The 20,590-nt window shown below is 46.4% G+C and overlaps 1 protein-coding gene across 5 annotated transcripts in view; it reads right to left on the bottom strand.

The window, feature by feature from the left end:
- The window catches only part of SMYD3 (SET and MYND domain containing 3), a 781,274-nt gene that overhangs the window by 200,630 nt on the left and 560,054 nt on the right, over positions 1-20,590 (bottom strand). For all 5 annotated transcript variants that reach the window (XM_082702359.1, XM_082702357.1, XM_082702360.1 and 2 more), the window contains 3 exons: positions 19,407-19,474; positions 17,735-17,837; positions 9,092-9,202 (listed from right to left, as the gene is read on the bottom strand). In XM_082702359.1, the coding sequence (XP_082558485.1) occupies positions 9,092-9,202; positions 17,735-17,837; positions 19,407-19,474 (282 nt within the window). The remainder of the gene's footprint in view (positions 1-9,091; positions 9,203-17,734; positions 17,838-19,406; positions 19,475-20,590) is intronic.

Genomic DNA, 20,590 nt, shown 5'->3' on the forward strand with positions numbered 1-20,590 from the left:
TGTGGGAGGGAAGCTTATAGCAATACGGGCGCGCCTCACGAAGCAAGAAAAAGCTCAAACACACAACCTGACCTTATACCTAAAGAAGCTCCCAAAAGAACTAACCAAACCAAACCAGTAGAAGTAAGGAAATCATAAAGATTAGAGCAGAAATGAATGAAATAAAAACTAAAAAAGGGAATAAAACAGACCAATAAAATAGGAGCTGTTTTTTGAAAAGATAAACAAAATTGATAAACCTGTAGCCAGACTCATCAGAGAGAGGACTCAAACAAACAAAATCAGAAATGAGAGAAAAGAAATAAAAATGACTCCACAGAAACACAAAGCATTATAAGAGAATATTATGAAGAATTATGTGCCAACAAACTGGACAACCTAGAAGAAATGGATAAATTCCTAGAAACATATAACCTGCCAAAAGTGAATCTGGAAAAGCAGAAAATTTGAATAGACCAATTACCAACAATGCAATTGAATCAGTAATTAAAACACTTCCAACAAACAAAGGTCTAGGACCACAGCCTCACATGTGAATTCTACCAAATATTTAAAGATGAGCTAATACCTATTCTGCTCAAAGTACTCCAAAAATTAGATGAGGAAGAAAAGCTTCCAAATTCATTATATGAGGCCAGCATTACCCTGATACTAAAACCAGATAAAAGACATAACAAAAAAAGAACTATAGGCTAATATCTCTCATGAACATAGATGCAAAAATTCTCAACAGCATACTCGCAAGTTGAATCTAACAATACATTAAAAAATCATTCACCATGATCAAGTGGGACTCACTCCTGGGATGCAAGTGTGTCTCATTATTCACAAATCGATCAGTGTGGATACATCACAACCACAAGAAAAAAAGTAAAAACCATATGATTATCTCAATAAAACAACAGCTTTTGTTGCTTTTATCTGCAACAAAAGCATTTGACAAAGTGAAACATCCATTCATGATCAAAACCCTCAACAAAGTAAGTTTAGAGGAAACATACTTCACCATAATAAAAACCATACATGAAAATTGCACAGCTAACATCATACTCAATGGTGGAAAACTGAGGAACAAGACAAGGATGTCCACTTTTGCCATTTGTATGCAGGAGGTCCTAGCCACAGCAATCAGATAAGAAAAAGAAATAAAAGGCATAAATATTGATAAAGAAGTGGTAAAACTTTCACTATTTGCAGATGACATGATACTATATGTAGAAGACCCTAAAGACTGCACCAAAAACTACTAGAACTGGTAAAAGAGTCCAGTAAGGTTGGAGGATACAAAATCAATATACAGAGATCTGTTGCATTTCTGTGCACTAATAATGCGGTCGCAGAAAGAGAAATAAGGAAAGAATCCCATTTATAATTGCACCAAAAATAATAAAACACTTAGGAATAAACTTAACCAAAGAGTTCAAACACCTCTGTTCTGAAAACTATAGGACACTGATGAAAGAAATTGAAGATGACACACACAAATGAAAAAGCCATTCCATGCTCATAGGTTGGCAGAACAAGAATACGGTCAAAACGTCTATACTATCCAAAGCAATCTACAGATTTAATGCAGTCCCTATCAAAATACCAATGGCATTTTTTTCTTGACATCACTATGCATCTACTGGATTACAATAATGATTACAAACAAAAGAAAAACTGACAAAATCAAGTGGCAAGCATGTGGAATAATTGAAATTCTCACTCATTGCCTGTGGGAGTTCAAAATGGTACAGTCTGAGAACAGTCTGGCAGTTTCTTGTAAAGTTAAGCATATATTCACTATGTAGCCCAACCATCCCACTCCTAGGTATTTACACAGATGAAATGAATAGTTATGTTCTCACAACAACCTGTATGTGAAGGTTTACAGTGGCTGTACTGACAACCACCAACCACTGAGAAAACCGAATGTCCTTCAGCTGGTGAATGGATAAACTGTGGAACAGCCACATAATAGAACACTATATGGCAATAAGAGGGAGCCAGGTACTGAGATTAGAGAGTTGTGTGTGTGTGTAAAACAACGCGGTGCATATTGAGTGCGTAATGTTACGTGAAGGAACCCAGAATCAAATGAATGACTGTCCGGATCCACTCATAGGATGTTCTGAACAAAGTAAAGCTGCAGCGACAGAAAGCGTGTCATAAGTCAGCAGGGGTTGGAAGTGAGGGAACTGGATGTCGGGGAGGAGGCAGACCACGAGGTGGGAGGAAGGAATCTGGTGGGGGGAACGCGACTTTTCTTGGAGTAGTGGTGGTGGTTGCGGACGGCATGCGTTTTGAAAAGAGTGAATGTTACTGAATGAAAATGAGACTTGAATTTTATTTTATTTTTTAAAAGATTTTATTTATTTATTTGAGAGGAAGAGAGATAGTGAGAGAGAGCGTGAACCCAGTGTGGACCCTGAGATCATGACCTGAGCAGACGGCAGATGCCCAACCGACTGAGCCACCCCGGTCCCGGGCGGGATACTTAAATCTTTAAAAAACAGGAAGAGTCTATTTGCTCTTCCTAAAAGGAGAGCGACAGCATAGTGGAGAGGGTAAAGATATGGCCTGCGCAGCTAAGAGCCCCAGTTACTGCATCTGTGAGACAGGAAGAAGGGTGCCGCCCTCCTCGAGTCATGGCGACTGGATGAGACGAGGTGTACGAATCACTCAGCCCAGGACCGAGCATGAGGGACATGCCCCCAGAGCTCTAGCAGGCATCCTAACATAGAACATTCCCTGAGAAAGGTCACTCCTTCTCCAGCACTTCCTGGATGCTGCGCGCCCCGTGGTGGGCTACATATGGTGCCTGGGACACGGGAACCCAGACGTCTGTGTCCCGGCCGCTGTCACCAGCCCCCGCCTCAGCTCCCTGAGCCAGAGCCTCTTGCAGACCACAAGCTGAAAGAAAAGCGTTTTTGTGCAAGAACTGGAATGGCTGCAAGAGAGAATTCCTGTCACCACAAACCGCGGAGCCACCCTCTTCTTGCCCTGGGGTGGAATTCTGAACGCACCAGAGCACCCCGAAACAGCCCGGGAGCACAGCTGCCTGCTGTCTGGGGAGAAGGCGGGGCTGTGACGAGCCGGCAGCATGTTCCAAGGAGACACAATAGCTGCATTGTTGATCTCCCGGGCCAACTTTGTAGGCCGCAGACCAGGACCATCTCACCTAGCCCAGAAGCCTCTCCCATTCCATGGCAACACCGCAGATGGCATCGTGTGGTCAGGAAGTCAACCAACTCCTTTCCTCCCTTGAGCGTTCAGTGCAAGCCAGCCCTGAGCTCACCCCAGGGACAGCCTTTCTTCTGTTGTCGGGAGAAGCAAGGCAGAGAAAACACATGCTCAGAGTGGGCTTGGACCCCGTGAAATCTGTCTTTGTCTGTCTGTCTGTCTCTCTCTCTCTCACACACACACACACACCATTCTTCAATCCCTGCCAAATCTTCCTGAAGATAAGGTAATCCGGTTACGATGAAAACATCAGACACAGGGCCCACGCTCCACTTAGGCTGTTAAAACCTATAATATGAAACAACTCAGAGCTGGTTGAGCTCATCAGCCCGCCACAAGGCATTTCTGCTTACAATTAATTTAGCAAAATGGAAGAAGGCAGCAGAAAAAAATCTCGGTTTACTAAATGACCTTTAAGTAATTGCTTGTATTTTAAATAGACTCAAGTTACCATCAACTTCTTCTTGGGCAGAGAAACTCTCCTTTCCTTTGACTACAGCTTTAATTCTAACACTGCCTTGATTACTGCTTCAGAGAATCTCCGTTTCTTCCGTGGCTCACTCCTGAATCTGCTGCCCGCTTACCAGAGTCTAACGGAATAGCCCCGTCGAGGCTCAGCGTCTGCAGGACCTGAGCACAGCACCCCTGGAAGGCGCTCCCCATGTAGGGTGCTGGGCCACTTCCGGCCTCCATAATGCACAATATCAGGGATCCTCAGAAGGGACCAAAGAGAGGAAACTCCATGCTACACACGAGGATCTGCAAACACGGGCTGAAATAATTACCAAGGACAATAACTAACAGCTTCATTCCTATGGAAGAGATTAAAAAGGAAATGGAGTTAGCATTGAAACATCAGGAATGAGAAGCTTACTAGGGCTTCGCCCCGGCTTCCTGCCCCCACCCCCAACAGAGCCATTTATTCAACTGCTTCCAGAAGGGATACATTTCCAGAATGACTCTGCTCAAGTCTCTCTCCACAGAAGGCCCTGTGGTACAGGATCTGGATCCTTCTGGGGATCTCAGACAGGCTGGTCCTGGGTGAAAGGCGCACACGTACTTGGAAGCCCCCAGCAGAGTGAGATGGTTTATCCTCACCTCTTCTCTGCCTCTAAAGCTTTGAATTCACACTTACAGGCTTGAAAAGCAAATCGCAGACATCCCATCAAGATGCTCTAAGACTTTGAAGTGCTCCCCTCTACCCTAAACCCCACAGCGACGGTGAGTAAAAGAGAAAAAGAGAAGCCAGAAATAGCTTTACTAATTCAAAAACAAGAAAAAACATCTCCCTGGACCAAGAATCAAACAGAAAAGCAAAGCAAGACGCCAAGCTGATGCTGGGGCCTCCTCCGCTCTGGAGGCAGCAGCAGCAGGAGCGCCCTCCGTTCCCGGGGTTAGAATGGACTAGAAAGGCTTCCCGCGAGAAAGGCGAGAGGCTTTAAGCCAGCGGATGAGATATCTGTTAATAGAAAGAGGCAGAAGACACAGGGCTGATGACCTTTTCCCTTAGGCTAAGTAGATACAGAAGCTCTGGGCCTGGAAAGGTCAGAAGTGTGTCTTGGTACAGAAGTGTGTCTTGGTACAGAGCACCAAGATGCCCATCGCCTAAGTAACCGTGTCCGCAGAGCCCCGACACCACTGCGGCCCACTGGTTCCAAATGCCATGACTCTGAGGGGGCTGGGAGAGGCCGGTGCATGGCCAGCAGAGAAGCAGAGAAAGGAGCAAAACCAAAATACTTCCCACACAAAACGAGCTTTGTCATCAAATTCCAAACCACTTCGTGAAATGCGATGCTAAGAAAGATAACCAACAAAAATCAAAGATCAATGAAATAATACATTATATGTTAATTTTTTTAAAAAAATTAAAAAAAAAATCAAAGATCAGAACATGAGTTCACTCCAGTGGATAAGCTGTGGCTCTGACTGGCCAAGACTCTTGGGGGAGTACGGAGATGGTCAACAAGGTAACCAACACAGGAGGATTCGGGAGGAGAGAGTACGAAGGTGTGAAGCAGGGATAGGGAGAAATAAAACACGAACTGGGAGATACGGGGAAAAACCAAACTTGAGATCCTAAGAATGAAAAATAGTCCTCAAAGCAACCCAGTAGCAAACGACATCCCTAGCATGTGATTGAAGGGAGCTTTAGCTCTAGAAACATGAAATAAATGCCAGAAGCCGAAAGGGAGTCATCTTGGGAGCAGGAGAGGGAAAGTGGTTTTGTTTTGTTTTTTTTAAGATTTTATGTATTTATTTGACAGAGGGAGAGAGATCACAAGTAGGCAGAGAGGCAGGCAGAGAGAGAGGAGGAAGCAGCCTCCCCGCCGAGCAGAGAGCCCTAACGTGGGGCTTGATCCCAGGACCCTGGGATCATGACCTGAGCTGAAGGCAAAGGCTCAACCCACTGAGCCACCCAGGAGCCCCGGGAAAGTGTTTTGAACTGGCTTCTAGCACTTTGAGTTTTCAAATTGTATGCACGTATCACTTACATAAAAACTAAAATACAGAACTGGAAAGACAGCAAGAAATACCATTAACGAAGGATCATCTGAAGGATATGCCGTCCTTGCTTCCCTCTGTATCGTGTAAATTTTATTCTCAGAAGGGAGCAAACCATCTGGGAGATAGGAAACAAGAGTAGATCAATTTTAACCCTTTGTGTTACTTCTTTCATTAAATTATAATTTGAAATTGTGTCTATCAGCCACATTGAAGAATATAATAAAAAATCAGCTATTTAAATAATTGTGGAAGTCTGCTAAGGACATTACCAGGGAATTGTGTGGGACCCTCTGGAGTGGCTCTGGCCTCAGTACTGGGAAAAGCTGGGCTTTGGCCCAGGAACCTTGTGTGTCCAGCCTCATGGCTACTGTAAATTCTGAAATTAGTCCTTTAGCTTTGGCTGCTGGGACATTTAGAGTAATTTGTGATTGGTTTCTGGTCACTTTAGAGGATCCAACAGAATGCCTTTGGGGCACTGACTTGCTTTTGTCTCATTTCCTGTCACTCTTATTTCACAAATTAACGTAAGATTTACAGCCATTTTAGCATACACACTCATCTGCCTACATTTACATATTTACACTGATATGCAGAGAGATGTGTATGGATGTGTGCCTGGAAGCCCATCAGAGGCTTCTGAGTGGTGGGAGGGTGTGATGAGACAGAACTCATTGGGGAAGGAAGAGAAAGGAAGGGAAACATAGTAGGTTGGCCTTTGGGGTCATGGCCTTGAATGCCAAACTGAGTCTGAAGTTTTATCCTGAAGATTAAAGCCAATGACAAATGTTTTCCAAAATTCCGGGGAAAGCAGTGACATGGAAACTGCGGTGGTTCAGAAAACTTACTGTAGGACAGGGTGCAGGACGAATGACCGAGGGGACATGGAGGGCCAGGGGCTATTTCAATAATCCAGGAGTGAGGTGAGGCAGCAGCGTTACTAGTAAATGGACAGACACCATGTTTCAGAAGAAGGATCAGATGTAACAGGCTTTAGGAAAGGAAAAGTGACATGGGCAGGAAACACAGCTTTTTTTTTTGCCATAAAGCAGGTGACATCCAAGGAAGCACGTTGCATACCAGCCACAAACGTACAGAAACCATCAGTGCCTGTGGGTCTGCTACTCTGCTTCTGTGACCTAGGATTCTGACTTGTGCAAACCACAGGACAAGTCAAATGGTTCTGAAACCTCCCTTAGAAGGTAAGTTCTATTCCTTCCAGCAATTAAGCTGCTGATGACTAGAAATGACACGTAGCTCCACACGTGCCAATTATAGCCGCTCTGAAAGGCCTCCTGCCTTCCTGAAGCCGGACAGCACATGGGCCCAGCAACATGCAGACGGCACCCTGATACATACCACTTGACCCGAAACCCTGCTGAGATGAATTTCTCAGGGTCCAAAAAAAAGCAGAAAAATAATGTTGAAAACTTTAAACCTTGAAACCAAAGTGAATTCAATTTTGACTTCAGTAGTTTTGAATTTGTAATCTTTGGGGGATGCACTTAAGCTGGCTTCATACCGGTCTTACTTTGTCAAAGCAAATCGGTGATACGGAGATTTCAGGAGGAACATTTACATCACTAAACAGAATAAAATTCTCGGGTAAATAGAAACTTGAAAACAAAACTGACGAGCTGATTGAAATCACATCTGTAGTCTCATCTCAGGGTATATACCCCACTCGCTTCTCCTAGGAAACATTTAGAGAAATGTGGGTAACAGAGCTGGGAGGGGCTTTAAGGGCGTCCAGTTTAATTGCAGGTGTTAGACACCGTGTTTGTCTTTCTCTGTCCGACTTATTTCAGTTACCATAATGCCCCCAAGGTCCATCCATGTTCTTGCAAATGGCCCGATGCCATTGTCTTCAAGGGCCGAACAGTCATCCAGTGTATATACACCACGTTTTCCTGAACATTCATCTATGGTTGGACACTGAAAATTGTTTCCATGTCTTGTTTATTGTAGACAACGCTGCGATGAACCTGAGGATGCGGCTATCTGTTCAAATTAGTGTTTTCATTTCCTTTAGTTAAATACCCAGAAGCGGAACTTCTGGATTATACGGTTGTTCTAGTTTTAATTTTTTGAGGGATATCCGTAATGTCTCCCACGGTGGCTGCACCAGTGTGCGTTCCCACCAACACGTCCCACACAAGCCTCCCCTTTTCTCCACAACCTCACCAACACCTGTTATTTATCTTTCTGAGTCTAGCCGTGCTGACAGGGGTGAAGAGATACCGATGGCCAACGGGCACATGAAAAGAGATGCTCAATTATGGTCTGGGGAGAAATCCCAGCGGATCCCCTACAATCCCGGCACAAGTGGCTGTCACAAAGGGCTAGCACAAAGGGCTAATTCTTGGGCCGGAATTAGCAGCGGGTCCGACTTTTCCCGTTTCGTGCATTTATTTCTTTTTCACTAAAAACTAACTGTGTTCACTGATTCCGGCCTCGGTAGAATGAGCACAAGGTCCCTGAGCTCCCGCAGTGAGAACCGCAGCCTCTCTCCATTGATGTTGACCCCAGAGACCGCAGGGGATTGTACGGTTGAGAGGGAGGAGGACTAGATTCCGTCTCAAGATCTAAGTTTGAGACTTGGTTTTGCCGCGATTTCTTCACCCTCTCCCACAGGCACACCTCTGAACGTCTCTGAGTTGCATTTCCTAATTCACAATTCTTGAGTTAAATGACAGTGATTATAAAAGACTTCCCACAAACACAAAACACTCTACAAAAGTAAGATTTATTCAGATAACTCAATTGTGTGCAAACTAAAAGTCAATAGATTTGATGTGAGGAAAGCACATGAATAAAAGGAGAAAAGTTCTTTTTTTTTTTTTTTAACCTAAGTTCATTCATTGTCTTTATAGCTTTTATTTTGGCTTTTCTTTCTCAGAGAGTAAAAGTTGCTAGAGATAAGTGATCTCTCTCTGCTATGAGCATTATAGCAAAAAGGCTTATAGACCAAATTTTAAGGAAATAACAAACTAGAACAACTCACGAATTGAGCAGCAGCTTCAACAGCCATAACGTACCCCAGCACCCCGCTGTATGCTCTAACAGCGCGCCAGCCTTCAGGGTCTTTTTCGTTATATGTTTAACGCCTAGATTCCCTCCAGAATCAAGTTCCATAGATCCCTACATGACATTAAACCTCTCGCCGCTTCGTGGGTGCTAGAAGTTCAAGGAGATAAAACACATGTCCCACCACGCATTGTTTTTATCCACCTCCGTTTCCCACTCTGCCCTGAGAGTCATTTCCTTGAGGATTAATAAAAGAAAAGCAGAATTCTCTGAGAGGTCACCGGGATCCTGCCTCTGAGATGCTCCAAGCTGACCCCCCCCACACCCTGCCACGTACCTTGTCTTGGGTTTGGCATCGGAAACAGTCACATTCGAAACAGTATTGGTCCCTCAGCTGCTTGCGGCGCTCCTCACTGGTCATCAGCATGTCCAGGTAGCAGATGGTGAGCTGGGGGGTGGTTGCACAGAGGACAGGGTCACGTGGCTGCGATGCTCAGCATCTCTAACACGTGCTTACATCACTGCTGATTATTTAAGCAGAACACATTTTGAACACACCAAAAAGCACAAAAAGTAAAGAGACTACTTACAATCTACGCAAATAATCACATGTAAAATTTTAATGCATTCCCTTCGGGTATTGTTGTGTGGTGAGCACCTGTATATTATACACTTATTTAAAGACCCAGACTCCTGATCACTATACACTTGGACACCTCGTCTCTGAGCCACCAAATAAGAGACTATTGAGAGCTGGTGTGTGTCGGGTAGTAAACGCTATAACCATTTGTGATCAGAGAAGCCAGATCAATTCCGGCCACCAAAGGGGAGGCAGGTGACGTACCCAGCTGTTCTTAAATCCTAATCAGTCCTGCAGCCTCATGGAATCTGAAGTCAACCAAATTTGGTGGCTTTGAAGTTAGGAGACCGTTTTACTTGTGACTACATAGATTTAAAAAAAAAAAAAAAAAAGAAGAAGAAGAAGAACTAATGTCAGAATGGGATCCTAGATGGAAACCCCTAAGTTGACCTCCTTGGGCCTTCAACAGTGGTTATGTTTTCTTGAATGGTGAAAGGTCAGGTTTCCCTGTCGCTGTCAAGCTTCACTTGGAGACATGGGTCTTTGGGTAACATTGTGATGTTCACACATTCCACACTCAACCAGGCTAATTCAACATACACAAAATGGCCCCCCTGATCCCTTGGCCTGTTCCGTTCTTGCTGGACCTGTCCCAGTCCAAGCTGAGAGCAATGCAGCTTTCGTGTCCTTCAAGCAGAAAGTTCAAAGTCATCCTTGACTTCATTCTCCCTTTCCAATTCTTGCCCAATCCACCGGGAAATTCTGTGCACTCACGTTAAAAATATAGCCAGAATCTACCACTTTCTACCTCTCCCAATGTGACTGTCCTGGTCTGAGATGCCTTCCTCTCTTGCCCATAAAACAAGCAAGTCTCACAGCCTGTCTCCCTGCCTCCCCTGTCCCTCCCGCACGACACCCTCTAGGCGGTGATTCTCCATGATTTTCTTTAAACCTAAGACAGATTGTTAAGACAGATCAGCTCTTCGCTGTGTTCAAAATGCTCCAAAGGACCCTGCTTTTGCTTACGGGCCACATCCTGACAAGGGGTCCCCATAGCGCAACTCAGCATGTGGTTCCAGGGGCTGTGTCACCAGTCCACAGTAATGTCAGAAAACAAACGCAAAGGAATGTTTAGAAGCTTCTACAGGAGTCTGGTAAGATACTTTATATGACTCTAATAATAAAACACTGGGCTTTTAAGGCTCCTATGTTTTTAAATTTTCATTTTTCCAATAATTTAATTTCATGAAATTTTAAAAAATATTAGTCTGCAATGGATGAAGGCTAAGAATAATTATAACGATAATCTCAACAACAATCACCACCAGCCCAGTTCCCTAATAAGCACCAACTCCCCACCAGCCCTTGGTTCTCCTGTCCCCATGCACCCACACCCCCACGCCCATCCACCACACTGGCTGTGTCCCCTGTGGTGCTCCCAGAACCCACAATGGGGCCCCCTCACTTGTGCTGGGTTTCAGTCAATCTTGCTTCCTCCCTGGAGTCTGACCACCCGACGCTCCCCATCTCGGGCCCCTTGTCCCCTCATACTTTTCTCTTTTTCTCGGCAACAGGTGTCCACTTGTCACATACTATGTACAATACTTCTGTATTCATTTTTATGTGTAGAAAGTAATCTTGGCGGTGTGTGTGGCGGGTGGAAGTGGGGGTGCCACAGGAGAGGACAGCAGCAGGACCATCCACTGCAGAAGGTGACCAAAGCTCCATAGAGCGAAAAATTCCCAGGTGCTTTTTCTTAGATGTAAAGTTTTAAGACTTAAAAGACTTAAAAGAAAGCACTTTGTGTCTACAAAGCACATCTTACATCCTGGAAAGCATGGTAGAGCACAGAAGGCCACGGTCTTTGACAGAAAACATAGCTTCGGGAGGGCCACAGTGGAAAGGAGGCCTGGTCAGCCAGCCAGAGCGGTCTCACCCACCATGGCTGTCCCCAGGGTGACAGGAGCCACAGCTGGGTCTGGCTGGCTGGCTCTCTCTAGACCCTTCCCACGTTAGGTGACTATAACACGCCACTCTGAAACACAGAAACAAGAGTATCTAGCCTCCGGAAGTATAGACGCTGGTGTCACTGAACACCTAGGACGTGCCAGGCACTCACGGAGCAAGGCAGCACGCGACAACATGCGACAATGTGGGTGGATTTGCACATCCACATCAAGCCGGATAGTCTTTCTGCAACACAGCTGCTTCTCATCCTTCCAGGGGCTGAACGGAGACTCGCTTCTTGAGGGGCTGCACCAACACTGACCCTAAAACGCATAAGCCTGTGCGACACAGTGTTCGATGACAACGGGACTCCTTCGGAATGGAGTCCCTTTTTTTGCTTTGTGATCTGAAGCCAGAGCTGCCTGGGGGCCATCCCAGCAGGCAAGTTCCTCTTGTTTATAGACAACACTATGTACCAAATTCCAAATAACCAATTCTGAAACGGCCTTGTGTTTCTGTCTGGGGCAACAGAGGCATTCGCCTTGTCTCAGCAGCCTCTGAGGGCCCTCGATTCCTTAAATGAGTTGACGGTAAAACGAACGGAACTCCGTGCTCCCTCTTGGGTTGGCTCTGGGACTCTCCTTAATCCAGCCCGACGGCAGTCATCAGCCCCCGCCATCAGATCAGATCAACTGGCAGTAGTTACTGCGTCAGTACGACGTGCCCTGTGTGAGGCCAACAAATCCAGGGCCAGAGAAGGAAGTCTGGCTAACCCAAGACTGAATTACACGGGCCAAAACTCATGAGTGATCATGCCAGCCAGTGAACAGCCAATATGACACTAGTTATCTCATTTAACCCCACTACACAGACCCTGACGGAGTGCGTCCCTACCCCGTTTCTGCCCGTGAGCACTACCTGCACGGGGCTGCGGCTTCCTAACGCGCCTGCCCGCCGCCTGTGGTCGGGCTCTCATCTTAGAAACTCCTCTGAGAGATCTTCCTAAAACTCACATCTCATCACCTCATTTCCCTATGGGAAGAGTATTTATTTATTTATTTATTTGATTTAAAAAAAAATTATTTATTTTATTTATTTATTTGACAGAAAGAGATCGTAAGTAGGCAGAGACAGATGGGGAATTTCTTTTCTGGAATCTCTGCTGAGCAGAGAGCCTGACATGGAGCTCGATCCCAGGACCCTGAGATCATGACCTGAGCCGAAGGCAGTGGCTTAACTCGCCGAGCCACCCAGGCGCCCCCACGTGACGATTTTTGAGGACTTCTTGCCGCCTGGGGGGTAAGGCACACAAAGGCTTCTGTCTGCCTTTCTAGCCTGGATGTCTCTCCGGTCACTTGCCGGTCTTCACGGTCATATACCCTGCAAAGCCTCGGAAACAGTGTGGGTCCTGAGCACCCCTGCCCCTGCCCCTGCCAGCCTATGCTTGCCCAGCACCATCGGCTTCTTCTGAGTGCTCTCAGCCCGCAAGCTTGACTCAAACATGCCACGTCCCGCGAAGACTGCCCCACCCCCCCACCTTTGTGCCTCCTCCATGTTCCTCCAAGTTCACAAAAGACTCTGTGTCAAAACTAAGGGTCTCAATGGCAAAACATTTTTATGCATATTTTCGGGGGGGGGGGAAGCACCATAGGTTACTAATGGGCAATGACACTGAAATCATTTTATCAGCCAAAGATAAAAAACCTTTCTTGAAGACTCGCTGCTTCACCACTTTTACTTAAGAATCTGCTCACTACGCGTAGGGCTCATTTAGCAGGAACGTAAATGTGAAACTTGCCATTGATCAGTGGATGCTTTAATGGCATAGAACAAAATCGCATTAAAATATTAATGCCACTGACCATTGCTTTGCCATTTTAGAGCAGCTTTTATGGGAAATGCAGTAAATCACTTGCAACATTAGAGTGAGATGATGAAAGATATCTGCTGGATATGGATATGCTGCTTACTTGAAAATTTCAAGGCAAAGGAATCCCTTTTCCATGAAGTCCATCTTTTCATTAAGTACAAAAGAGTGGATAAGAAGACCAAATTAAAATTAGACTTCGTTTTCATTTCTGGAATCACACGGTGACAATTACGAATTTTGCTGCGGGTACTGGCTCTGAACGGAAAACAAGACAGCAGGTCTCACTTATCTTTCAAATCACACCTGCCTGCTAGGCTTTCTCCTCTCGTTGTCACACCCTTGTGCTCCCTCATTAGCAAATCAGGCTAATTTTAGCTGCTTCTTCAGATCCCCCATCGTGAGCTGCCACCCGAATTCCTCCTGACTTCGGGGTGCCACTGTCACCTCTTGCTTGGATTACTGCATCAGCCTGACCCTCACTGATCCAAACTTGCTTATACACGGAAAATCTGAACACAGACTGCTGCTTCAGTGGCACCCCATCGCCTGTCCCCAACTCCTTCACGAACATCTACTGAGTGCCTCCCATAGACCAGACATGGCAGGAGTTCCTTGATAAAGCCCCCGTGGGGTCCTACAATCACGTCCGGCCCCTGCATATTCCTTCCTCAGCTGGTCACATTCAAAGTCTCCAGTCTATTGATTAGAACACTTCCTGCTCCTTGAAATCACTATTCTGTCCCTTGCCTCTGTGTCTTTGTCTAGAACGCCTTCCTGTCTCAGCCAACTGGAACTCTATGGATCCTTTGAGAGTCCAAGTCACTTCTCTGGAAGCCTTTCTTACCCCTCCCTACCCGGGGCCCTTCCACTACTTGGGTGCCCCGATCCAAATGTCTATAAAGCCCCGTGTACTTTATCCTACTATACGTTTCCTATTGTTACTACTTTCTGTTCTGTGCCAGTTTTCTTGTTTATACCTTAAGCTCCTGAAGGCAAGGCTAGGTCTTACTCATCTTTGTATTCCCAATGCCCACCCCAGGACACGACACCCAATTAAGTAGTCAAATGAGTTAGCACATAACTAAAGAGGTCTGAGGGAAGAAACAGACTGTCTTAATCTCACAACAATTTAAATTAAAACTGATAGGACAGATGCTGATATGCTCAGTTTGTGCAAATCACATTTCTCGAAGTTGATATGGCTCCAGAGGTAGCATCTGTAAGAGCTACAGCCTCTTCTCACCAAGAATTCCCAGGAGGGTGGCCCAGACTGTCCAGCTTTCTTCCCTGATCCACATTTTAGAACACTGTCAGCAGATAATACGCATTTCATGGTTTACCCAAACCCTGGAGAGGCAGCCGTTAGCAATCCAGCATGAGGGCCATCCCTCAAACCTTACTATAGACCTGTCTGTAGCAGGTACTAGATGAGGAGACAAAAATCCCAAAGCAAAACCAAACCAAACCAACTAACCCAAACCAAACCGACAGACCCAACAACTCAGCATTGCCGTGGAAATCCTGAAGTAGCAATGTGTAGCAGACAGTGCTGGTTTGAAGGGAAGGGTCTGAAAGCGGTCCATGGAGTGGCTTCATGTGTGGAGAAACAAAGGGTAGGAAATTTCCACGGTGACTTCTACTCTGGAAACTTCGTAAATCCCCAGCTCTCCTGGGCTGAGGTCCGAAATGTTCTCATCTTACTGGCAACGGCTAGCTCTTGTGTTACTTTCTTTCTGGGGCCCACGGGACACACCTGGAGATTAGAGGTAGTTTTAAAAATGGCTCTAACATTCAATTCCACCTCTGTTTTGCCTTCAGCAAGCCTTATTCACTCACTCAACAGACACAGAGTAAGGATTTTCTCTACAAGAAGCACTATGCAGTGTTCGCTCATGGAGCCTATATTCTGGGACTCACATCCCAGGGAGAACAAGCTAGCACTGGGGGCTCCCTGACAAGCAGTAAAGCCAAGATGCAAAGCTGATGCTATGAAACTGCCAAAAGCTTCCAAATTTACTTCCTTGCTCAGTTGATCTAAAGCAAATATTTGCACAGTAAAAAGAAACTGCCCTTTTAATCAACCTCAAAATGTTTTTTCTCCTGGTTCCCCCTCCGCCCCATGTCTGCCCCAAGGGCCCAGTTTGAAATGTGCAGGAGGAGTGTCGGCGGTGGGGATGGGGCGCTACAGGCATCAGGGGACTCAGGACAGCAGCCTTCAGCAACGCACGCATCCTACACAACGAGCTGCTGATCCATCCGGAATGCCAACGGTTCCCTGGGTGATAAGCAATCCTGGTCTTTATGGAAGCTCACTTGAATGGAAGTCAAGTCAACAGGGAGCCATGGATGCCTCCTGGGGATAAGGCCAAGTACCGGGTACTGAAGAAGATACAGAAGTAAGACACAACGGCCTGCCCTCATGGAGCTTATGGCCCAACAGAGAGGTCATCAGAAGAGCCAGAGGAGATCTCAAAGCAAAAGACATTTCCTTCAACCTGGGAAATCGGGAAGACGTTTATAGAGAGATGATGTTTGAAAGGACTCGGAAAGGTGTGTAACATTAACACAGGAACGTGGGGGAAGGGCGACAATTGTGCAGACAAAATGTCACCCACCAAAACAGGCACGATGGGGTGGTAAAAATTTTATTTTCTGGAAAAAAAAAAAAAAAATCAAGCTCATAGACATAGAGAACAGATTGGTTGATGCCAGAAGTGGGACAGGGGTGCCAAATGGGTGAAGTGGGTCAAAGAGAACCAAGTTCCCATGATAAAGTCCGTACAGCATGGGAACTACAGGCAACAATACTGCAAAGCCTATTTGAAAGTCACTAAGGAGTAAATCTTAGGAGTTCTCAAGAACTCTTGAGAAAGAAGAGAAAACATTTCTGTAACTATGTTTGGTGATGGATGCTCACTGGAACTACTGTAGTGATCATTTCACAACATAGACAAACATCAAATCATCGTGGGATACTCCGGAAACATACAGAATGTCGTATGGCGATTACACCTCAATTAAACAAAATTATCTTCCGAACAAGATGGTATGAAGGACTTAGGGAAGGAACCCTCCCTTTGTTAAGAAGATGCTTTGGTAAGTATCATGCAGGAACGGGATCTGAGTCTGCAGGGCCTCATGCTGAGCACAATTATTTTGTGTCGAACAAGAGGAAGGATTTGCTTGTTGTTCCAGAGATGGAAGGAAAAGGACGTGAAAAAAGTGAAATCAGCACCAAGAAACAAGACTTTTTTCCAACTAAATGAAAACCAACCAAGGAAAATAATGGGCAGCCAAGCCTAGAAAAGCAGGCATAGGAAAATCTCTTTGTTGTTCCTGAAAATTCTGACTGTTCCTAATAGTTTTTCTGTTTGCCTCTCCAGTTATTGTTATTGTTTTTGTTTGTTTGCTTGTTTGTTTTTTAATTTAGTAAATCATCGTCCCATCGGCAGCAGCGACACTGTCTCTGCGGACAGTCAGCCCTCAGCTCCGCACTAAAGCTGTTGCAAATGGACGGTGCCCCCCTTCCTACCTGCCTTCAAGTCACATGTGGCCCTAGAATAAAAAACATCACTCTCCATCTCATTGACAGATAGTCCAGTGTACTGAGCACAGGGGCCCTAAAAAAGGGAAATCCAGTAAGTGGCTGTACAGGAGACAGCTTATTCAGTTGCAAATCAGATTGGAGGGAATCTTCTCGAAGCCAAATCCCTGTCTACATAAAATATGGTGCCCCCGAGTTTAGGTTTAATTGGCCGAGTGTTGCATAAATGCCATAAAAGCTTATGATACTCTGCTTTCCTTGCAATAAATACCCACTTTAGCAAATTGGAAGGCAGAAGGAAACTAGGTTCTAAAAAGCGTAAATACCTATAAGCCCACATTCGGGGTGGTGGGTGTACAAACCCTGGGGGCTTCCAGGGGCATTTCATCCCCAGCTGCCCTGTGAGACCTGGAGCTTCGGAGAACGCTCTTCTTCCCAAGAGGCCAGTGTGGCAGGTTACAACCCTGGAGGGTCAAGGCTAAGTCACTGCTGGAGGCTACACTCCCTGGCCTCTCTTCCCTTCACATTTTTGCTGAACAATCACACAGAGACAGTCGCGAGGTCCGCAAAGGCCCCATGACCATGTGAATGAGTCAATCTTGTTTGCTTTCTAGCAAATGAAGGTACATATGAGTCACCCACAAAATGGTACAGTAGCCCTGGGGGTAAGGATACCCTTGGGATCCCATTTACAAGCTGGGCTGTACTCCTGCCCAGGGAAGGATAAGCACGAGCTGGGATGTGAGGGCCTGGTGGTCTGTTGCCTGCACTGAGCAAAGACACTCCCTCACACACTCACACCCCTCTCTTGCACACACACGAGAGGACTTGCAGAGATCCAGAAAAACGGTGGTTTACGAAGGCAATCCGTCTGTAATCCTGGACACGGACTGCAGGGCAAATCCGTCGCTGGGTGGATGCACTATTTCTTCTCCCTGGCGGAAGGATCTGGACAAGCGGTCCCTGAGGCACAACTGGTTTCAGGAAAGGGTGTCTGATGCAAAAGGAGGCCAGGCACTGGGAAAAGCAGGTGGCTTACCTCTTCTCCTGCCTCAATGTCCCGGACTGCTCTCAGCAAGAGGTGGGGCCCGTTGAACACAATGGAACAGTTGGGGTCACAGCTGTGATTGAGCAAAGACATACTGGGGGAAAGAGAAAAAAGAGGGTAGCATCACTCAGCAGACAGAGTCAAACATCTAATGTGACTGACAGGTAAGGCTGACAGGGCATGAGGGACTGAGGGCTCTAGGAAAAGTCCCAGAAATGTCACTAGCCCACATCACATACAGCAAAATGCTCCTCAAGATGGAGATTGCTTAGGGGAAGTGTGTTAACAAAAACATTTCTGAGCGCTTTCTGGGCTGAGCGTGGGGCACGGCTGTCTCCTTAGATGGCAGCCTGGACAGCACCAGCCTTTCTCACACAGCTCTGGCCCGCGTGGCCCCTCTGCAGGATGTGCCTGCTTCCTGAAGGACAAGGAGAGTGCTCCCTCTGACGCAGAAAGCTGACGGCATCTTGCTGACGAGATCCTGGAGTGCCGGGGGCCCCAGGCCAGTCATTTTAATACCATGGAAGTGACTTTTTGCCGTCTGGAAAGGGAATGCATGTAAGCGGCGCCATACTGGGCAATCCCCAAAAGAACCATCAGGGAGTGCTCGCTGTGTAGAAAGCACTTTCTTAGCCCTTACACAGGTTTCCAGAACTCAAGCACCATGTGACTCTCATGGGGGGCTCTGAGAGATGACAGGACGAGCACAGAGAAGTCAAAGGCTTGTCCCAGGACGCACAGCTTGGAAGGGGACCGAATTGGAACGAGGCAGTGTGAACTCCAAGCCTTTGCTCTGACCCGTCTTTCTCAGGACCCGACCAACAACCCCGTGACCTACAACACTTGGGAGAAGTAAGAAAACCAGCTGAATTCTCAGGTTCACAACTAAAGATAAGAAGGACTATATTCGTATTCGCACCTTCCCAGCAAAAAACCAAAATGGACCGAGGAGTGACTGCAGTGCTCATGGAGGGGCGGCCTGTCAGCTCAGGGAAGAGAGTCCCCTCAGTAGCTGCAGCAGAGAACACTTCAGAAGGCCAAACCCTGAAAGTCAGGGGCAGGGGAGTATGCTGAGCCAAAAGACCAAACGACCCCAATGGGTGCAACCCCCTGAGTCTGGTGAAACACCCCTGTGCTTCCGCCCAAGATCAGGGTGGGGTGGGGGATAACCAATTATTTTCAGATTATTTATTTGTTTATTTATTTGAGAGAGAGACAGCATGAGCTGGGAGAGCAGCAGGCAGAGGGAGAAGCAGGCTCCCCACTGAGTGGGGAGCCCGCCGCGGGGCTCCATCCCAGACCCTGAGATCATGACCTGAGCTGAAGGCAGATGACGGACCAACTGAGCCACCCAGATGCCCCAAGGTCATAACCAACTTTCGCTAGCACCCACGATCCCTAACTTCTTACCCCAAGGCTCCCGAGATCAAGAATTTAGGTCTGAGGTCTGCCTCCTTGCTCATATCACAGCATATATTACGGGGTTATAAAATTCTTTCCTTTAAACTTAACACTTTCCATTTTCTTATAATTTATCATTGGGTTTCAAGCATCGCTCTTGAACCAGCTGCGGCAATGGCCGTCCTGACACCTTCCACAAGGTCGGGGAGCTGGGGTGAATTACAGTTGTTTCTTCCAGTAAATGAAATACCGTTCGCCATACCTCGGATAGAGGCCAACACCAACTTCCTGCATCTCTGCATTGCAGATGGTGAACGCATTGCAGATCACCTGTGAAAACAAGGGGAAGACAATCAGGATTACCAGAGTCGCCTAAGAAACTTCGCAGGCAGGTGAAAGAACAGAAATGTTCAAAAGCAAAAGTCAGAGTTTGAATACTTTTAGTGGTTGCTTTGCAAAGATCCAAGCCAAACAGGGAGGCTCTTTCACTTGCAAAAGAAGCTGTCTGGGACACACTTTTCCTTAAGAAGGTCGGGTTAGGTGCAGGAGTAGCAACATTCCGCACAAACCTCAGGCTTAAATTAACAGGGCCTGTTAATTTCAATCGAACCCTTTTCTCCCAAGTCACCCAGTCCCGTGACAGATTCAAGTTTCAGAATACAAATAATCTATTTATTGAGAACTAGACTCCTATCAGCTTGGGTTTTTTTCCCCCTCACCCTGCCTGCAGTTTCCAAATGCCACTATGGATGAGGAACAGCAGCCTGTCTTTTATTCCTACAAAGAGGGAAGGACACCCCGAGAGAGTCTGTGATCTGAGCTGATGGACGACAAGGAGCACAGAAAGTCGTTCAGTCCAGCCATGGCAGTTACTGGGGACATGGAAGGGCCTCACCAGCTAAACAGCACAGTCCTGTAGCCTACGGGGTGTGGACCAAAAGGAACAGAAGATGCAATCATTGTGCTCAAGGGACCTCAAAACCTAAGGAAGGCCACCCAGAATCACAGAAAGAGCACTGGACTTAGAATCAGAAAATCGAGGTCCTGGCCACACATCGCTGCCTCAGGCACGTGCTGGGATGAGCAGTGAAGGAATAAACAAAGTTTCTGCCTACATGAAGCTTAAATTCTAGTGGGGGTGGTAGCGGTGATGCATGTTCATGTCAGGAGAAAAGCAAGTGCAAAGGCCCTGAGGTGAAAATCTTTTTAGGTACAGAGTAAGAGCAAGAAAGCTGGTGTGGGCAAAGCAGGGCAAGGAAGAAGAAGAGTGAAATGAGAGATCAGAGCAGTAGTTAGACTGTATAGGTGTTTATGTCTACATTGTATTCTAAATGAGACAAAAGGCAATGGGTTACTTCTGAGCCAAGGTGCGAATGATAGGATTTCCCTTTGGAAAGGATCAATCTGGCTGTCGCATAGAGAATGGGCTATAGGAAGGCAAGGGCA

The sequence above is a fragment of the Mustela nivalis genome (genome assembly GCF_964662115.1).
Source record: "Mustela nivalis genome assembly, chromosome: 16".
NCBI classification, from domain to species: domain Eukaryota; kingdom Metazoa; phylum Chordata; class Mammalia; order Carnivora; family Mustelidae; genus Mustela; species Mustela nivalis.